This window comes from Camelina sativa, chromosome 6 (genome assembly GCF_030686135.1).
Source record: "Camelina sativa cultivar CO46 ecotype springtype chromosome 6, ASM3068613v1".
NCBI lineage: Eukaryota > Viridiplantae > Streptophyta > Magnoliopsida > Brassicales > Brassicaceae > Camelina > Camelina sativa.
Genome location: NC_141885.1, coordinates 7192896 through 7212728, shown reverse-complemented (window position 1 = coordinate 7212728; position 19833 = coordinate 7192896). Strand labels below are relative to the sequence as shown.

At 37.7% G+C, this 19833-nt stretch overlaps 2 protein-coding genes and 1 non-coding gene across 3 annotated transcripts; 1 reads left to right on the top strand and 2 right to left on the bottom strand.

The window, feature by feature from the left end:
- The first annotated feature begins 11188 nt into the window (after positions 1–11188).
- LOC104790601 (protein GOLVEN 3-like) lies at positions 11189–12773 on the top strand. The gene is made up of 5 exons (XM_010516379.3): positions 11189–11442; positions 11590–11657; positions 11742–11901; positions 12233–12279; positions 12373–12773. The coding sequence occupies exons 1-5, from the start codon at positions 11355–11357 to the stop codon at positions 12562–12564; spliced, it is 555 nt and encodes a 184-aa protein (XP_010514681.1). The 5' UTR covers positions 11189–11354; the 3' UTR covers positions 12565–12773.
- A 3102-nt stretch (positions 12774–15875) lies between these two features.
- Positions 15876–15948, bottom strand: TRNAK-CUU (transfer RNA lysine (anticodon CUU)). Its single transcript has one exon. It is a non-coding gene; the product is annotated as a tRNA-Lys (tRNA).
- A 66-nt stretch (positions 15949–16014) lies between these two features.
- On the bottom strand, positions 16015–18451 carry LOC104790600 (WAT1-related protein At3g30340). Its single transcript, XM_010516378.2, has 6 exons — positions 18185–18451; positions 17834–17896; positions 17651–17767; positions 17177–17579; positions 16760–16911; positions 16015–16332 (listed from the first exon to the last, which is right to left on the bottom strand). The coding sequence occupies exons 1-6, from the start codon at positions 18370–18372 to the stop codon at positions 16161–16163; spliced, it is 1095 nt and encodes a 364-aa protein (XP_010514680.2). The 5' UTR covers positions 18373–18451; the 3' UTR covers positions 16015–16160.
- Between the last annotated feature and the right edge of the window lie 1382 nt (positions 18452–19833).

The window sequence follows — 19833 nt, the reverse complement described above, 5'->3', positions numbered from 1 at the left end:
TCTCATACCACTTCTTAAACCTAGCATTCATCCTCGCCTCAGGTTCCCAAGTCTGCTCCTCAACACCATCACAATCCCAAAAGACTCTCATCAAAGGAATATTCTTCTTCCGAAGTTCCTTGATCCTCCTCTCGAGAACCCTCACTGGTCTCGCCTCCAAAGTCATGTTGGGCTGAAGATCCTCAGGGATCTTAGCCAACAACTGGTCATCCTCATAGAGACACTTCCGCAACATAGACAAGTGGAAAACCTTATGAAACCTTATGAAATGCACGCGTAACCTCAGGTAACTCCAGCCTATATGCCACTGTTCCAACTCGCTCACTCACTCTGAACGGACCAATATACCTCGGACTCAACTTAGTCTCAGTCAATGACCTGTTCGGACCCCGCAACATGGCCATCTTGAAGTACACTCTATCTCCAACCTGAAACTCAAGATCTCTCCTCCTCCTATGCCGATCCTGAGCTTCCTTCATGTTCAGCTTGAGAACCCAAATCTTCTCCGAAGTCTCCTGAACAAAATCTGCCATGTACATGCCCCTCTCCCCCACCTGAGCCCAGCATAACGGTGTACGACACGGCTTCCCGTACAAAGCCTCATAAGGAGCCATGCCAATACTCGCCCGGTAACTGTTGTTATAAGCAAACTCTACCAAGCTCAAGTGATCTGCCCAATGACCACCCCAATCCAAGACACACATCCTCAGCAAATCCTCCAACGTCTGGATCGTCCTCTCTGACTGTCCATTTGTCAGGAGATGATAAGTTGGACTCATATGCACCTTAGTGCCCATCTCTGCCTGAAATGCCTTCCAGAACACCAAAGTGAACTTGGAATCCCTATCAGACACAATACTCGCTGGCACCCCATGCAACCTGACTATCTCCTTCACGTACTTCTTAGCCAAGACTTATGCTCCATCAGTCTTCTTAATGGCCAGAAAATGTGCCGACTTAGTCAATCGGTCCACAATGACCCAGATAGCATCAAACATCCTGGACACTGGCAAATCCACCACGAATTCCATAGTAATCATATCCCACTTCCACTCTGGAATGGGAAGACTCTTCAGCAAACCACCAGGTACCTGATGCTCAGCCTTCACTAGCTGACACACATCGCACCTCGCAACCAACTTAGCCACGTCCTTCTTCATCCCGACCCAGTGATAGTATCTCTTGAGATCTTGGTACATCTTAGTCGCTCCTGGATGAATAGAGAACATGCTAGGATGAGCTTCTCTCAGAATCTCCTACCTCAACTCCTCATCCTTGGGCACACAGATCCGCCCATGCACCAGAATAGTACCATTAGCCGAAACATGATACTCTGAGTCAACATCCTTTGAGGAATTCACCAACCCCAAATCCGACTCCTGAGCCAACCGCACTCTGCTCAACAGATCTACTCGATCAGCTGTAATCAAACCCAACGGCTCCTGAGAAACCGCACACAAGCTCAACGCATTGATCTCTCCTACCAGAGAATCCATATCCTGCTCCTGAGCCGAAGCCGCCCGCTTCCGACTCAAAGCATCAGCAACCAAGTTAGCCTTACCGAGATGATAGGCTATCTCAAGATCATAATCTGCCACCAGCTCCATCCACCGCCTCTGTCTCAAGTTCAGCTCGGGCTGAGTGAATATATACTTTAGGCTCTTATGATCTGTAAACACTTGTACCATTGCACCATAAAGATAAGATCTCTAAATCTTCAAGGCAAAGACTACAACACCCATATCCAAATCATGAGTAGGATAGTTGTCCTCATGCTTCTGCAACTGCTGCGAAGCATAGGCAATCACCTTCCCATGCTGCATCAACACACATCTCAAACCAAGTCTAAATGCGTCTGTATAAACCACATAGGGTTCTCCCTGCTCAAGCAAAGCCAACACCGAAGCAGTGGTCAACATCTCCTTCAAGCTTGCAAAGCCCTCCTTCACACTCCTGTGACCAGACAAAAGGGACATCCTTCCCTGCCAACTTAGTCATAGGTCGTGCTTTGCTCGAAAACCCCTGCACAAACCTCTTGTAGTATCCTGCCAACCCAAGAAAACTTCTGATCTCCGTGGCATTCTGCGGTCTAGGCCAATCTCTGATAGCCTGAATCTTTTCCGGATCTACAAAAACCCCATCTGCACACACAATGTGACCCATAAAACCCATCTCACGCTGCCAGAAACTACACTTGCTCAACTTAGCAAACAACTTCTGCGCCCACAGCTTCTCCAGAACTGCCCTCAATTGCACTGCATGTTCTTTAGGACTCTTAGAATAATCCAGGATGTCATCGATGAAAATGATGACAGACACGTCCAGAAACTCCTGAAACTCGCTGTTCATCAATCTCATAAATGCAGCTGGTGCGTTAGTCAACCCAAACGGCATCGCCACGAACTCATACCCGTACCACGTCCTTTTACTTGACGAACAACACCGATGCTCCCCACGGTGAAGTAATAAGACGTAAGAATCCCCAATTTTCTTCCTCATCTCTACTAGACTAATAATCAAGTATGCTGACATCAACTCACCACCATCCGGATATCCACACCTCTTGTCCATCCAAGAACCTCTAGTAACTTGCCTCTTAGGGAAACTTCCACAAGATAGCTTATTAGAAAGTTAGCTTTTCGCTTAGCAATTCTCCACAGCAAATCATCAATACGAGCGTAATAAAACAAACAAGTACCATACGTTCGCACATTCTGATTCACCGCATCAAATGCTTTGCAAGCCGCCAACTCAAACCACTTGCCTTATTTCCCTCAGCAAGCTTACCAAAACCTTGAATCTAGCAACCTTGTTCATCTCCAATGAATGTAATCCAAATCGTCGCAACGATTAGATTATCCTGCCATGAAGGCTTCTCATGAACTTATGTATCTGGCAAACATGCCTTTCCCGGCGCAAACCTGCTGCAATTCCCCTTCCCGGGACTCCAGCACCACCGTCCTCATAATCCTGGCGCAACAGCCACACATTCATAACCGCTCCGGTCAATAAAACCCTGGCCCATTGGTCAACACATCTAAAACCCGAGATTAAACCACCGTCAATCTCTCAAGGTCTACAATAAATCCTTATGTTTATACTCACGTCCTAGGCATTGCTTGCTCCCAACTCCTCCACCCTTAGGTTGCAACCTTTGAGCCATACCGATCTCACTCTCAGACCATCGTCTTCGAGTTATACCATCTCACTCTTGGACCACAATCCGCAAGATCTCGGTTTCAGGGGAACTACTCATCCCCTCAGGGGAACATAATCCCCTCTGCCACTCTCAGAGCCCCAGCCCCTCGAGCTATCGGTATTCAGGGGAATCACCATCCCCTCAGGAGAAACAATCTTAAACGACTATAAACATATCCCGACCAAAAGTTCCTCCTGTGGTCCGAGTATAACATTGCAATGTTACACCTTCCCACTCAACTTCTCATATCAACCTGGATTACCCATCAAACAGAGAAGTATCTGATCCAACTGCATATGAACACCTATCTGCCCCTCTAGGCTCGATACCTCTCGAGAAGAATCTCGTACCGGTCATCTACAACTGCTCCATCCTCCTAACAATAGATGGATAGTATTCAACATTCGCAGCCCTCGGCTGCACCCCGCCTCATGCGGTACACTGGAGCCTGTACTGGTACCTCTTTTGGTAACCGCTCCCACAACACGCCAACAGATTCGCCAAGCGATATTCTCGACCCTGGGCTCCACCTACTGCAACCCCACACTTGGGTTCCCAGCACCCCCGGCACGCTCACCGGCTAACCCCCTCTGGGACCTCTTGATACGCTTGCGATCCTACGACGTACCTCCTCATGGAACTCTGGACCACACACTCGCTGGCGTCGGGAACCCGCCCGACCACGACCATGACAACGGCCATGTCCACGACCAAAACCTCAAACACCTTTAACCATTGCACTTCCAAGAACATGGGTTAACAAGCAATCTTAACATAACACAAAAACACAAAAACTCACCGTCGAATCACACTGTAGGCTCGAAGAAGATGTTCTAGGACTCCAGGCCACACACAATTGACTAACTCACATAATCAATCAAGACATTCAATCCCAGACAACACAACAGAAACCTAGTGAACCCAAACCTAGAACCATAAGGGCTCTGATACCAAACTGAAACGACGTGACCCATTTTTCTTTTTTTAATAATAAATAATAATAATAATAATAATAATAATAATAATAATAATAATAATAATAATAATAATAATAATAATAATTTACTACGACTAGTGGTCTCATACCCACTAGCCACCTAACCACAATCACAAATAACAGCGGAATAACAATACCAATTAAATAACCAATAATAATCCATAATAGAACAACCAATATCCAATCCTAACCATTCCAATGTCAAACAACAAGAAACACCAAACCGGCAATCCTAGAAATGTTTCTAATGACCCAACTCTATCAACCTAGCAATGCCAGACAACATCCAATCGAGTCCCTAGAACATATTCCTCTTCATTGCCTTGATTCCACGATCACACTTTGCCTTTACCTGCACCACAAACACAAATTGAGATGCATGAGTATTTGATAAATACTCAGTGAGGCAATCCTCCCATCTACTAGGCTATACACACAAGCAATAAGATCTCTCATGCCACAAACAACAACAATAAAACAAACTAGGAACATGAACAAGTGATCCGACATGATCCGGTTACTGTCAGAATGCTGTCTAGTAGTGATTTCCTTCGAACAGAACCTCCGAATCTCGTCTCCAAACTTCTCCTCTTCGTCCCACACAATCCCAGGAACGAATCCAAGCCTCAGGAGCTACGAAAAACTCACAAACAATCAAAAACAAACAACCAAACAACACACAATATCACAGAAACAGAGATCTTAGCTTAGATAAACCATGGTCATGCACTCAGCTTAGCCAACAAAGAGATCTAAGCCCAAAGGACGAAGCTACCACCATAGAAACCTTCCCACCACGTTCCTAGCCTTGGATCTTCACTCTCACAGCAAAATCTCTCCAAAAATGCCTTCAAATCTCACAAACTCTCACAAGAAATCTTAGAAACTGTTTTCTCTTCTTTCTCTCTCAAAAACAACAAACGGCGACCAAGACAAAAATAAAACACGAGCTAGGTCGTTTTCCCACTTAAATATCTCGGTTCAATGGTTTTTCCTAAACCTAACCGGTCCAAATCGATAATTAAATCAATCTGGTCGAACAAGAAATAAGTGGTGTCGACCAACACCGCCATGAGTGTCGATCGACACCCAGCCCCAAAACGCTAAGTTTTGGTATGCGGGCGTTACAAAAATAGACTTTTTTTTTGTTGGCATTCGTAGTTCATCTTATACATTCTAGAATGAATGAATGTTCTATTAAGATAGAAAGATAGATCATCATTTTTTTTTGTCAAATGAAAGATAGATCATCTATGCGACTGTTCATGTACCAGTTGAATAGGAAGGTGACCTTACAGAAAAAGTAAGACATGAGCAAAACCATCGGAAATCTATTAGAAATATTATTAGTTATACTGATTGATATGAACTTTTCAAAAATATCGGACAGATTATTAGAAGTGGAAATGTTCATTCAAAATTACTGGAATTAAGTTCTAAACTTTTTAATGAATGTTTTGATTTTTGGAAGACAAACAAACTTCATCTTTTTCAAAGGTTAGATGTTGTACATTTCGATGTAAGTATGATGATGGATCGTAGAGCAAGCTTAGTAGTGGCACAATTTTTCGGTTTTGTGAATTTTCAAAGATGCTTTTTTAAAGAGTATAGCATGTATTGATAATATTCTTGAAAAAAAAAAATATTTCGATGTTTAAATCAGAAAATAATTATAAATATATAAAGAAAAAAACAAAGAACAATGAAAGTATAATAACTACATGAATGATATACATGTATACCATATCATAATAATGATATAATGTAATTTAACATGTCGTTTAATGAGCTTAGGAAGAAGGAAAAAAATAATCACTTCTTGAAAAATGTACCTTTTCAAACGATAAATCCAAAAGCATATGATCTTCATATGCAGCGTTTAGGACCCAAGTTCGAATTAACTTCCTAATTTGTCTTTCTTCAGCTGTATGAATTTCAAAATTTTCCCCCAATAATAATTTTTAAAATTGGAATGATATGTTCTCAAAATTTTATTACTTATCATTCGTCGTGGTCTTTATAATATATGCATTTTCGCAAAAGAAACGCATTTGAGTTTATTTTTAGCAATAATAATTAAAATTTGTTACATGAAATATTCCAAATTTGTTTAATTAGAACCCCCTATTAATCTTCGACCGACCCTATAATATACCCAGTCGTTACGGTGATGATACTTTCTCTTTTTGATTTGTTGATATCTAATCTTGTAAGGTTAGAACTCTGGTTGTTTTTGAATAAGAAAAATAAAAGCTTCCTCTACCTTAAGTCTTTCAATTCTCCTTTCTCTTGATCCATTGATACTCGAGAAAAACAGAGAACTCTTAGCTATGCTTGTCAAACTCTAGATCCATTGATACTTAAGCTTGCAAACGTATTTACCACTGCATTAGTTGGTATCAGACACAAACATATCCTAAATCATGCCTCCTAAAAAGAGCCTTCAACAGCAGCTAAATGACCATAACGATTCGTTTCGAGCAATGCTAGATGAGTTTCAACAAGCTATGACAAATATTATGCGTACATCTATTGAAACAGCAACGCGCGCCATCGCTGAAGCACATAACCCAGCTCGTGTGTTACCTCATTGTGAAGAACAAATCTTTGATGAAGAAGATGACGATGAAGCCTTTGCTACCAACACTTTTGCACACTTGGGGGAACGCCAACAACGTGGTGACCAGCAAAGGCAAGATATTATTGCTGCTCCATGAGTTGATACTCATATATGGGAGTCGGGTTTTAAGCTTGACTTCCAGGAATTCACCGATGGACTGAAACCAGAGGAGTTTTTAGAGTGGATAAGCACAATAGAAGAGTCGTTGGAATTCAAAGATGTTCTTGACGCGATGCGAGTGCCTCTTGTTGCAACATGTTTCAGAGGAGGAGCTTCTGTGTGGTGGCAACAAAAAAAAGAATCACACGCTAGAGCGGGTAAAAAGCATGTAGCTTCTTGGGAAAAGTTATAGAGGTTGATGGGTAAAGCCTTTTTATGCCCAAACATACCAAGATTGATCCCCTATAAGATCCATCATCTCGAGGGGGTGTATTAGGGATACAATATCCCACATTGGAAGTTGAGTAGGATCTTAAGCGATGTGTATAAGATATGGGCCTCTCCACTAATCGTCAATTGGTTTTAAGTTGGAAGCCCACAATCTAATATAGGGCTTCTCAAATCCTCAGAACCAATGAAACTGACTGATTCTTCAAGAAACACGACTTTGGGACAACAACGGTCTACATCGTTTAAGTGCTTCAACTGTGGAGAATATGGACATCACCAATCTTCCTGCCCCAACTTGCAACGATGCGGTCTCTTAGCCGCTGAAGAACCTATCTATGATGATTATTATGATGATAAAGATGTTCAAGAAACATAACAGGTCAGTGGTGATACTGGTCCTTTGTTGATGCTGCGAAGAAATTACCTTCGCCCACATGTAGTTGAAGAACCTTGGCTTCATACTAATATTTTTCAGTCAACTTGTAGAATATGAGGAAAATTTGGTGGTATGATCATTGATTTGGGAAGCTGCACAAATGTTATCTCCGAGGAAGCAGTCACAAAGCTTGCGTTGTTTACCGAGTCGCATCCTTCTCCGTAAAATATAACATGGTTGAATTCTAAGACAGATATCAGAATTTCAAGACGTTGTTGAGTTCCTTTCTCGATGGGTCTTAATTATAAGGATTTGGTATGTTATGATGTTATTACCTATGGATGCTTGTCATCTACATTTGGCCCAGCCTTGGCAGTATGATCATCGTATTGTGCATGATGGTTTTGCGAATACTCACATTTTTTCTTATGAAGGGAAACACATTACTTTGCTACCATCTCAAGTAGCAAGAGATCCACTTGTCACGAGCAAGGAAGTTGATAAGTCAAAACCCGTGTTGTTGTTGTCAAAGTTACAGGTTCTTGACGAGTGTGTAGATTTTGTTTATTTTGTTCTGTTACAATCGTCAACGACGTCGTCAGTCTCTTAAGTTCCATATGCTTTCCAAGAGTTGCTAACTGAATTTCAAGATGGTTTTCCTTCAGAATTACTAGATGGGTTGCCGCCTTTACGTGACATTCAACATTGTATTGATTTTGCTTCAAATGTGGTGCTGCAAAAACATCCACATTATCATATGAGTCACAAAGAAGATGATGAGTTGTGAATACAAGTGGAGGATCTCCTAGCAAAAGGCTATGTGCGTGAGAGTTTAAGTTTTTGTGCAGTTCCAACATTACTTATTCCCAAAAAGGACGGGTTTTGGCGTATGTGTGTTGATAGTAGAGACATTAACAAAATTACTGTACGGTACAAATATTCTATTCCACGCCTTGATGATCTTTTAGACTATATCGGTTCAGCCTCTATTTTTACTAAATTGGATCTTCGAAGTGATTATCATCAAATTCCAATTCATCCCGGTGATGAATGGAAGACGACTTTCAAAACATGAGAAGGACTGTTTGAATGGCTAGTGATGCCTTATGGTTTGTCAAATGCTCCAAGTACTTTTATGCGATTTATGAATCAGGCTCTTCGACCATTTATTGGACGTTGTGTGGTAATTTATTTTGATGATATACTCATCTTTAGGTCCTCTTTGGCTGAGCATTTGGTGCACCTTCGAGATGCGTTACTTGTCTTACGAAAAGAACAATTGTTTGCTCTACAAAGAAATGTGTCTTTGGCGTAGAGCAAGACCTCTTTTTGGGTTACATCATCTCTACGTATGGCTTAAAAGTGTTTTCGGACAAGATTTCGGCTATAGAATCTTGGCCTTCTCCTCGTACAATGATGGAAGTGCACAGTTTCCACGGTTTGACTTCCTTCTACCCTCGCTTTGTGCCTCATTTTAGTAGTATAATGGCACAAATTACCGATTGCATTAAATCCACCTCGTTTTGTTGGATGGCTGCTGCTGAAGATGCGTTTCACGCTATCAAGGAGAAGTTTGCTACAGTTCTGATGCTTATTCTTCCAAACTTTGATGTTGCCTTTGAGATTCATTGTGACGCCTCCAAGGCTGGAATTGGAGCAGTCTTTAAGTCAATCAAATCACCCTTTAGCTTTTTTTAGTGAAAAGATTTCGGGCTCTCGTGTACGCTATACTACTTCTAATATTTATTATGCTTTGTTTCAGTTTTGTTTTCTTCTAATATTTTTGGGCTTTGTTTCTTTCAGTTATGTCGGATTAAGTTACTACTTGATCGGCAAGTCTCGTTAGTCGTTTAGAAGGATTTTTTTTCAGTTTTTAGTATAAATACTCTCAATCTTTGTAAGGTTAGAACTCAGTTGTTTTTGAATTAGAAACAGAGAAGATTTTTCCACTTTAAGTTTTTAAATTCTTCTTTCTCTTGATCCATTGATACTCGAGAAAAACAGAGAACTCTTAGTTTCGCTTGTCAAACTCTAGATTCATTGATACTTGAGCTTGTAAACGTATTTACCATTGCATTAGGTTGGTTGGACTTCTAAATCAACAAAAATAGTGGTAGGGACGTAAAGCCATGGCCAATATATTCGCTTCACACATCACCTGAAGAAGTGCAGATTAATATTCTTGTGTAGTTTTGATTCGAGAGCATAAAGAAATGAAATCAAAATGGCAAACTGAATTATTTTTCTGGGCAAACGACCAATTGAACAATATGTAAGTAAAGAAAATTAAAGATTTCATGCATTAGAGTTAGGCCAATTATACTATATCAACGCTATTAGATTTAAACAATAATGCTTGTAAGAACAATAGTACAAACCACCATATATTTTCATCTATTTTTATTAGTTCAGTGCAATTTTATATTCTACTCATTGCGCAAAACATAATTTTCTGGAATTGGTTTAATCATTCAATATATACAAAAGACGAATTATAAAAAAAAAACTATCTCACGATGTTATCAAAAGTCCATTAATTTTTTAAGGTTATTATTAACATTGTAACATTGTTAAAACATCTCGAATTAATTAGTAATCACTTAAATCAATAACCTATAACCGAAAGGTTCGATTAGTAATCACTTAAATTCACTCTCCTGTTCTAAACGAGATGTGTGCCACAAAAGATTTTAGCTAGGGATTGGTTCCGGTTCCGGAGACTCGGTTAAAAGCAATGTATTAGAATAATAGGTAAAGAGGGACCAGCTCAGACAACACGTCGCTAGTTCAAGTTTCCAAAAATAAATATAGGATTCTAAATTTTTTTTTAATCAAAGGATTTGATTAGTTTAGTTATAGCTTATCGGTAAAGCCTCCGTAACTTTTTAGTAAATCCATGCAAAGACACATTTACATGCTTTTTTATTTTTCTTTCACATTTACATGTTCCCAACCTCTGCACTTTGTTTGATGCACTTCCTCGTGCCTTTTTTCACAATTTTTGTTTTTGTTTTCGTCATCATGATATTTCATCTGTTTTATAATCAACAGAATTTCACTTTTTTTTTTTTTTTATAAGTAGTATGATTTTGTATTTCTACTTAAAGTGCAGATATACTATCAAAATTGAAAAAAACAATTATAGTAATAAAATTTCAAAATATGGTTTAATTTTTTTTTTTTTTGAATTACTAAGAAGACCCGTACATCCCCTTAAACCAGGAACCAGAATATTTTATATGGTTTTCTGTTAAAGACCGTCTCTCGAACCGACGACCTCTATACTTTGGAAAATAGTTTAATTTCCTATCACTTTACTGATTAAACGTTAAATATTTAACTTGTATTTCGTTATTTATTTGAATCAATTCTATTAATTAAGAATCTCTTTAACATAGCACTTATGGAGTCCTAAATTTGTACTTTCCCTTATGCTTGAAGGGATTTTCTCACCTTTTGGCTAATATTTATGTGATGATCTTTGCGTTATTGTGTCAGAAGGCCATCGTTTATTTTTTACAAGGAGACATTATATACATATATATATATATCACATTGATAATAAAGATGCACCTAGAAGTACTAATATTCTTTTTGTTATTACTAGACGACAAAAACCGTGCCCTTTTGACTCGGGTCTTTGCTCTTTACATCTTGATGAGACCAGAATAAGAAATTGATCAATATTTGGGCCTTTTGACCCTCATACGTATCTCTTATTCAAAAACAAAAAGAGAGAGAGAACTTGGAAGAATCTGTCCTTGATAATATCATGATGCGATTCACAACCATAGTACTAGCTTTCCTTTTGATTATTCAATCCGTAGAAGAGGAACATGTCCTAGTCTATGCTCATGAAGGTGCCTTTACATAGAGATCCCTAATTTTTCTTTTTTTCGATGCCTTACTTTTTCTTGCACATTTTTTTCTTCGGCTGATGATTAGCTTAACAAAATTGGTACTAATAAGTTTTGTTTAAAGTAATATCTTTAAAACTTGATTCATAGGCGGAGAACCTAGTCACAAGAGTGTTGACTATCGTGGAGATCAAGATTCATCGACACTGCACCCTCAAGTAATACATTTATTTTCAATGAATCTTTCTCAATTTTTTTATTTTTATGAAATCCATTATATAACTTTATACACCATATAATAGGTTTCATACGACGTTGCACCGAGGAAACTAAGGTCGGGGAGAACAGCGAGAGCCGAGAAGAAGCAAGTGACGGCAATGAACAATGATAATTGGAGTTTCAAGATGTCAGCTTCATCAGAGCATTTGACGGTTGGGTGTAAATTAGGGTTTCACAAAAGAAGTAAGAGTTCTTTATTTAAATGGAAACCCAAGAAGAAAAAATCTTCTAGTCCATTTGTAGCTTTCTATGATGATTATCATGGACCAGCACACCATCCTCCTAGGCATAACTTATAGTCACAGCAAACAATTTATAATTTGTAATATTGTAGCATTTGTATAATCTCTTTATTAATTAGTTTTATTCTTAAGCTTCAGTAATCATTTTTAGCTGTTTGTACAAAAACACACTTCCTTCATCCTTTATAAAAAAAACTTTATTTTTATTCTGAAGTGATTGGTTAAAGTAGTGAACATGTCTTTATTTTAGATATGTTTTGGCTTTACTGCAGGAGAGCACAAGCAGACCAATGTATTGGCAGATATTGACACCACCAAGGTTTGTCTTGTAATCCATCTTTAAAGACTCATAGATTTAGTCTCCTTGTTATCCCTATAGTATTTATCGTTTCATATATAACTTTATTTACAGCATAAATCCTGTCAAAAGATGATGACCATAGTCAACTATCTCACCATCGATAATAGCCTTTCAAGACTTGAACCATCTACTTCAGCCAAGAATATGAAGAAACTGGCTCGATTGTTACGCAATGATTATCCGATCCATAGTAAGCCTCGACGCAAGCCTCCAATCAATAATCAAACTCCTCGCTTGATCTAAATAATTGTGGATCAGTTGAACAAAGAAATTGAGTTACGGATAAAGTATGATGATAAACTTTGGTGGATAGGTAAACGATTTTGTTGGTCGTCCCAGTTTTGTTTCTATGTATAGGGACATATATATCTTTGTGTTGTGATCAAAGTAATAATTATTGTCCAATCTCCTGCTGCAACATAATCTATAAGGTAATTTCAAAGATCATTGCTAATCGTCTTAACAGGCTCTTACCAAAGTTCATTTTCGAGTAACCAGTCTGCTTTTGTTCAAGACCGACTTTTGATTAAAAATGTTCTGCTGGCTACTGAACTTGTCAAAGATTATCATAAGTCCTCAATCTCTGGTCGTTGTGCGATGAAAATCGACATCTCCAAGGCCTTAGACTCAATACAATGGTCTTTTCTGTCCAAGATTTTCTCTGCCATGCACTTCCCGCCACTATTTATTCACTGGATTATGCTTTGTGTGTCAATGGCCTCTTTCTCAGTTCAGGTTAACGGTGAGCTTGCGGGTTTCTTCGGAGCTCGCGGGGCCTGCGTCAAGGTTGTGCTCTATCCCCGTATCTGTTTGTCATGTGTATGGATGTACTCTCCAAACTTTTGGACAGGGCAGCGGGAGAGCGTTTGTTTGGCTATCATCCGCGGTGTCAGAACTTAGGTCTCACTCATTTAAGCTTTGCTGATGATCTTCTGGTTCTATCGGATGGTAAGCTGCGATCTATTGAGGGCGTGTTGGCGGTGTTTGATCAGTTTGCTAAGATTTCAGGGCTCACTATAAGTTTGGCGAAGTCAACTATCTACTTGGCTGGTGATGTTGCTTATCCTCCTGGGGTGCAACTTCCGTTTGCAGTGGGCTCCTTACCAGTCCGCTACCTTGGCCTCCCCCTCATCACCAAACGGCTAACAGTGATGTATTGCACTCCTTTATTGGAGCAGATTCGAAAACGTCTAGGCTCTTGGACTGCTCGTTCTTTATCCTACGCTGGTCGATTTAATCTGATATCCTCTGTGTTGTGGAGTGTTTTTAGTTTTTGGATGGGGGCGTTCCAACTACCGAGTGCGTGTATCGCTGATATTGAATCTTTATGCTCTGCTTTCCTTTGATCTGGGACAGAAATGAATGCTCGAAAGGCAAAGGTATCATGGGAGGTTGTTTGTACGCCTAAAGCAGAGGGAGGACTTGGTTTACGTTCTTTAAAGGAAGCAAATCTTGTGTGTTGTTGCGGCTAATCTGGCGTTTAATATCCCATGGTACCTCCTTGTGGGTGGCATGGTCTACTATGAATCTTTTACGGCAAGCATCCTTCTGGTCAGTTCAGAGCACATCGAGTTTGGGCTCCTGGATATGGAAAAAGCTTCTCAAATATCGACCACTGGCCATAACGTTTTGTAAAGTTGAGGTTAGGGATGGAACTCACTCTTCTTTTTGGTTCGATAACTGGTCAGATTTGGGTCCTTTTATTGACATTGTTGGTGACAGAGGTGTTATTGATCTGGGCATCAGTCGACAAAGTACACTCTCGGATGCTTGGACTCATCATCGTCGACGGCGGCACAGATCAGAGCAGTTAACTGCAATGGAGGATGCTTTTTATTCTCAATGGCAGCAACGACAGACAAGACCTGACAAATTATTATGGCGAGGTAAGAATGACGTTTTCCACCAGAAATTCTCCACTCGAGATACATGGAATCATGTACGAACGACTTCTAACACAGTATCCTGGCATCATGGAGTTTGGTTTGCTCATGCTACTCCAAAGTTCTCTTTCTGTGTCTGGTTGGCAGCCTTGGATCGCCTACCGACAGGTTTACGAATGGCGTTTTGGAACGGGTGGCTTGCGGGGACCTGCATTTTATGCCACTCTGCAATGGAGACTAGAGATCATATGTTCTTTAGTTGCCCTTTTGCTTCTGAAGTGTGGTCCGCGCTGTCAAAGGGTCTTCTTGGAGCCCACTACACAACGGTTTGGTCATCATTACTCGACACTCTCTCTAACCCACAGCTCCATAGGGTTGATGGCTTCCTTCTACGGTATGTTTTCCAAGTTGTTGTCTGCATGTTATGGCGCGAGCATAATGGGCGTCGTCATGGTGAGACTTCTCACACTGCAGCATGCATCATCGACTGGATAGAGAGACAAGTTCGTGATCAGCTTCTCGCCATTGGCCTCTCCGGTGATCGGCGATATGACACAGGCGTTTCAAGTATGGTTACATACTCGGCAGTTATGATCTTTTTTTGAAGAATTGTTTAGTGCTTAACCACATTTTCTAACTCTCTATAAACTGCTGCACACGTTGTACCAAGTTATTGTTTTCTTTTGAATATAATTTAACATTATTTAAAAAAAAAAAAATAATAATTATCTCTTTGCTTTTTTGGGGTTGGCTTTAATATCCTAAAGTCATTAATATTTACCTTTAGCTATATTTTGACCTTGCTTTGAATTTAGTTTTTTGTACTGGTTTTTTTATATTAAAATTCGGAATTTTAAATTCCTATAAGAAGAGAATACAGTAAAACCTCTATAAATTAATAATGTTGGGACCAAGACATTTTATTAATTTATAGTGATATTAATTTATAGATATATTTTTAATTGTTTATTTTTTTTAAATTATGAATTGGAACAATTATAGCAAAATAAGATTAAACTTTCGGATGTTATAAATTTTATGGTTTAGGAATTGAACTTGTAATATTTATAAAGCATTATTGACAATAAATTACAAATACTATAAACAAATTGACTTATACATATGACATACATAAATTCAAATTTATGAATAATAATAATATTAATTCTCATATTTTAATAATCTGTCTAATTATCAAATTGTAAATGATGCATATCTAAAAATTAAAACTTTAAAATTTAATTATTTTTATGACATGTTATAAAATATTTTAGAGATATTATTATAGTTTGAAAATACAACATTACAAATGTTCTAAAGAAATGAGTTTTAGGAGAAACATACACTATTATATCAGTATATATATATATATATATATATATTTACATGATTATTAAATTATGATATTATTGGGACCATATTTTACATTGAGATTTCAAAAAAATTATTATCTTATCGAATATTGTTAATTTTTACACTGGCCCGACTTGGGACAGCAAAATTTATTAAGTTATAGTGATTATTAATTAATAGAGTATTAATTTATAGAGGTTTTACTGTATATGATTTCAACAAAGAGAGAGGAAATACAATATACAGTAGTTGTTGTAACCGATCTTGAATATTCTAAATTCCTAATATGAAAAAAAATATATTTTAAAAGTAAAAAAACGCCCACCGTGGGCCTCGAACCCACGACTACAAGGTTAAGAGCCTTGCGCTCTACCAACTGAGCTAGACGGGCAATATGTTATTCTTTTTTGATTATGCATCTTGACGCCATTGCTTATGATTATGAAACTAAATTAAGAGTCTCCAAATCTGAACTTCGTATTTTTATTTTTGAATAAGAATAACATTTAATTTATTGTGTAATTTCTTTAATATGATGTTCTAATAGACATTTACTCAGTTGGATTAGAAATATGCGAAACAGTTAAATATATGTTGAAGTAATTATTTAGCAGAGACTGGATGGGCAGCACTATTGAGTTCCTTTGGTGCTGTCCCACAACCTTCAAGATCGAGATTTGATGGTTCTTGTTTGGTAATCGGCGCAGACTTATCCTTGCTTTTGCCCCATAAAAGTATATAAAGTCCCACGATGATGACCACTGATCCTATCACACTTCATTTACATAGTTCATTTGTCAGAAATTATTAGTAAAATAAAAGTCAAAAAGAACCATAAAATAACAACTTGTTAGGTTGAAAGAAATACATATAATCATTTCTAGATTCCTATTTAATTCGTTCTATTATAATCTATATATACATCGATCAAAGCTATATAAGTCTCAATGATTTTCTATGAAGATAATAATTTTTAAATTTGTATTATGCAATATGATGCATCAATTTGGTTTATAAAGCGTTAAACTTCATTTCCACGCTCAAAAGCTACGTAAATATTATAGAAGTCACGAAGATGAAAGGGTCTTTAATATAGGCATACTAATCAATTGCTATTTAAATATATATTGTGCAATATTATTTGTACTATGATGCGTTCGATGTAATTTAAAATTGATTTTTGTAACGAAATATTAGGTTACCTTCCACAGTAAATTTGCTCATGAAGAAAAGAGAAGCTGAAAATGGCAGCAAAGACTTGGATCAAAGGTATGAAGCTGGACGTGAAAACCGGACCTCGTTGCCTGAGACACCACGACATTCCCACGTAGCACAGTCCCGATCCAACGATACCCTATACCGGTGGTGGATTCAGAAAATATTTTAACCGGAAAACAGAAGATAGAAGAAGCATAGATATGGACATGAAGACAAGTTGACTCAAGTTATTGGAAAAATAATCTAGAACATAAAATTTTTTGTTTCCCTTTGTCTTTTAGCCCTTGTAAAAACATCTGATTACTTAAAAAAAAAAAAAAAAAAAAAATCTTATATGTCAACGTCGTATAAATAGAAGATATTTGGTAGGTTATAGTTAAATAGTAAATTGGATTACTCACCGAATAAAGTAAAGCTAAAACTTGGAACCTGTCTTTAACGACCCACATAGACATGCTCCTCTCCGAGATCAAACTCAACAAACCAGATTGGATCACACCAAAGAAAGAGAGGATCGTGGTGCTAGTGTATTGGCACGGATAAACCCGGCTTATTTTAGCTTGAACAATGAACCAAGATGACCATATTATGACCGATATAACTAGCATGATCGAACCCATTGCCCACTTCTGTGTCATTGCACCGGTTGAATCAGTTCTCGTTTGTGTTTGCATATGAGTACTGTGCTCTCGAGTTAAAGCGGTTCCTTTATAAAGCGTAAGCACCAAAGCTCCACAAATGCATATCATTGTGCCTAACACTTTGGCTCTTCCTACATTGCTCTTGATGTTCAGCGTCTCTTGCCTAATCATATAGTTTACAACATATTTTGAGCGAAATTGAAGAATTCAAATGTGTTTGATTGATATGATTACCTAAAGACGAGAGCCAACGCAAAGGTGACTGAAGGAACCATGTTGCTAAACGCTAAGGAAAAAGTAGAAGATGTATACTCAAGTCCAATAAGAAAGAAGTATTGCACCAAACTTGTCCTGCAAATTTGTGAGTGATCAAGTTCAAAATAAACTTATCAGTGAACAGTATTAAAATGAACTTACCCCAGAAGAGCGCTAAAGAAGAGTGAGCACAAGATCCTACCAGTGAGTTTTGGCCTGTTATGTCTACAACGAAAATGAGAAAAAAAAAATATAAATTCTTGGAACTCTTTCAAATGGAATACGAGTGTATATGTTGACTAAGAAAAAGATTGAAAACAACAGTCAACTAGAAATTCGCATAAACAAGACAGCCACTTATCTTGTTAAGAGTATATATTTAAACCAAAATGAACAAATTCAAAGATTATAACTAATCAAGAAAACCAAAACAAAAAAAAAAAGATTGGATAACTTGAAACTTTTAAAACCAAGAAGAAAAGTGACTAGATACATATACATATACACACATACCTTTCCATGAAAATCGCAAATGGTATCAAGAACAGAGTTCCTGCGGCAAGTCGGTAAGTGGTCGCAACCATACGGTTAATCCCTTGATCAATCATCTTCTTGAACATAACGTTTACACCGCTTAGCCCAATGTTAATTATCGACATAATAAACACAGCTTTCCATAGTTTTGTATCAAACTTCACCATAATTATGTAGTTTGTGTGTATTTGTATATCTATGCACTTGTCTTTATGTAGTTTTCAGAAGTTGGTAAGTAATAAAGATTTGACGAGGGTGTGACTATATATATTGTGACTCAAGTAATGCTCAGAATCGTATCATTATCCCATTTATCTTTTAACTAAACGTATTGTGCTTTGAACTTGGCTTTTTTTGTCCATTGTTGATTACACTATTCATGACCATAAAGATAGAGAGAGAAATAATTAATGGAAAGCTTGCATCATTGCAATTTGCAAAGTGACATCATACACTGACATTAATCAGATCATCAATCTAAAAGTAAATATATTTATACTCATTAATAGCATTAGAGCAGAGCTACGTGAACAAGTAGATTAACAGGTAATATAATAATTAGTTTTAGAAAGCTAAGCTTGATCTTATTTTTCCTTAATCTGTACCCCGCAAGTGAAAGACATGCTTTTTAATATTGTTTAGAGTCATGTTTAATTTACACACTAATTTTAGCATATCTATTTAATCAAAATATGCTTGTTACTTAATCCTAATCTTCTCCCTGGCCATATTTACCTAATTAACTCCAAAATATAGTTGTCACAGAATCCAAGTAATAACAAATATCTAATAAGAAGTGTATATATCATTCCATCAACACGCACGTTTTTTATTTGATTGATTTTGTTCGTTTCACTTTCTCTAGAGGTCAAGTGAAGGCCGTAATTTGTTTAACACAATTCAAGATGGGATAGTAGTCAGCAACGTGAAGGACGTAAATTCTATTTTGAAAGCTGGCGTGTTTGGCTGAAAAAGAACCATATTATACACAAGATTCTCTATGAAAAAGTAGAGATCTGAGCAGACAATAAGAAGCATCTATACTTTGTTTCTTCATGAAATATTTATACATATCATGTAGTATATTATAAATAAAGATTTTGACAAGAGTTTTCAAATTTTTAAACGGAGGTAAGAATAATGCGTCAAATCCTGTCGCAAAATGGGATGCTTAATGCGTAGCTCTAAGTATCTTTCATTTGTTTAATATTTATTCGGTTCCTTTACGTTCCTTAGCTTGACATGAAAAATTAGTAGTATCCCAATTATTTGTGGAAAACTATACAAACGACTACTTTTGTGGCCTAGATTTTTTTGGACCTGGGACGTGGCTTAAGCTCGCTTCTCAGGATTCAAATTCCGCTAGAAACAAGAATTATTTGCATGTAGATTGTTTATGTTGTTGGATGGTTGTGTTGTCTGGTATTTACAAAGCTTTGCAATGCAAATTGAATCAGATCCCTGATTAGACCAGGTTATAGTCTGATGCTGAAGAGGATCACCCAAATTTATTTTTAGACAAATGCTTATAAACTTTTTTTTTTATGAGTGTTATTAAAAAGAAGTAATTGTCTTTTGGGCAAGTTGACGTAAATTATGCTCATGACTGAGACATCCGATGGAAGTAA

What these genes read in the sequence shown, in the direction of transcription:
- LOC104790601 (XM_010516379.3), top strand. Translation starts at nt 11,355, where the DNA reads ATGATGCGATTCACAACCATAGTACTAGCTTTCCTTTTGATTATTCAA. An exon ending in CCTAGTCTATGCTCATGAAG is followed by an intron (nt 11,443 to 11,589) that starts GTGCCTTTACAT and finishes CTTGATTCATAG; the next exon opens with GCGGAGAACCTAGTCACAAG. An exon ending in CAGATATTGACACCACCAAG is followed by an intron (nt 12,280 to 12,372) that starts GTTTGTCTTGTA and finishes CTTTATTTACAG; the next exon opens with CATAAATCCTGTCAAAAGAT.
- LOC104790600 (XM_010516378.2), bottom strand. Translation starts at nt 18,372, where the DNA reads ATGGTGAAGTTTGATACAAAACTATGGAAAGCTGTGTTTATTATGTCG. An exon ending in GCGTTGGCTCTCGTCTTTAG is followed by an intron (nt 17,580 to 17,650) that starts GTAATCATATCA and finishes CTATATGATTAG; the next exon opens with GCAAGAGACGCTGAACATCA. An exon ending in GAGCAAATTTACTGTGGAAG is followed by an intron (nt 16,333 to 16,759) that starts GTAACCTAATAT and finishes ATGTAAATGAAG; the next exon opens with TGTGATAGGATCAGTGGTCA.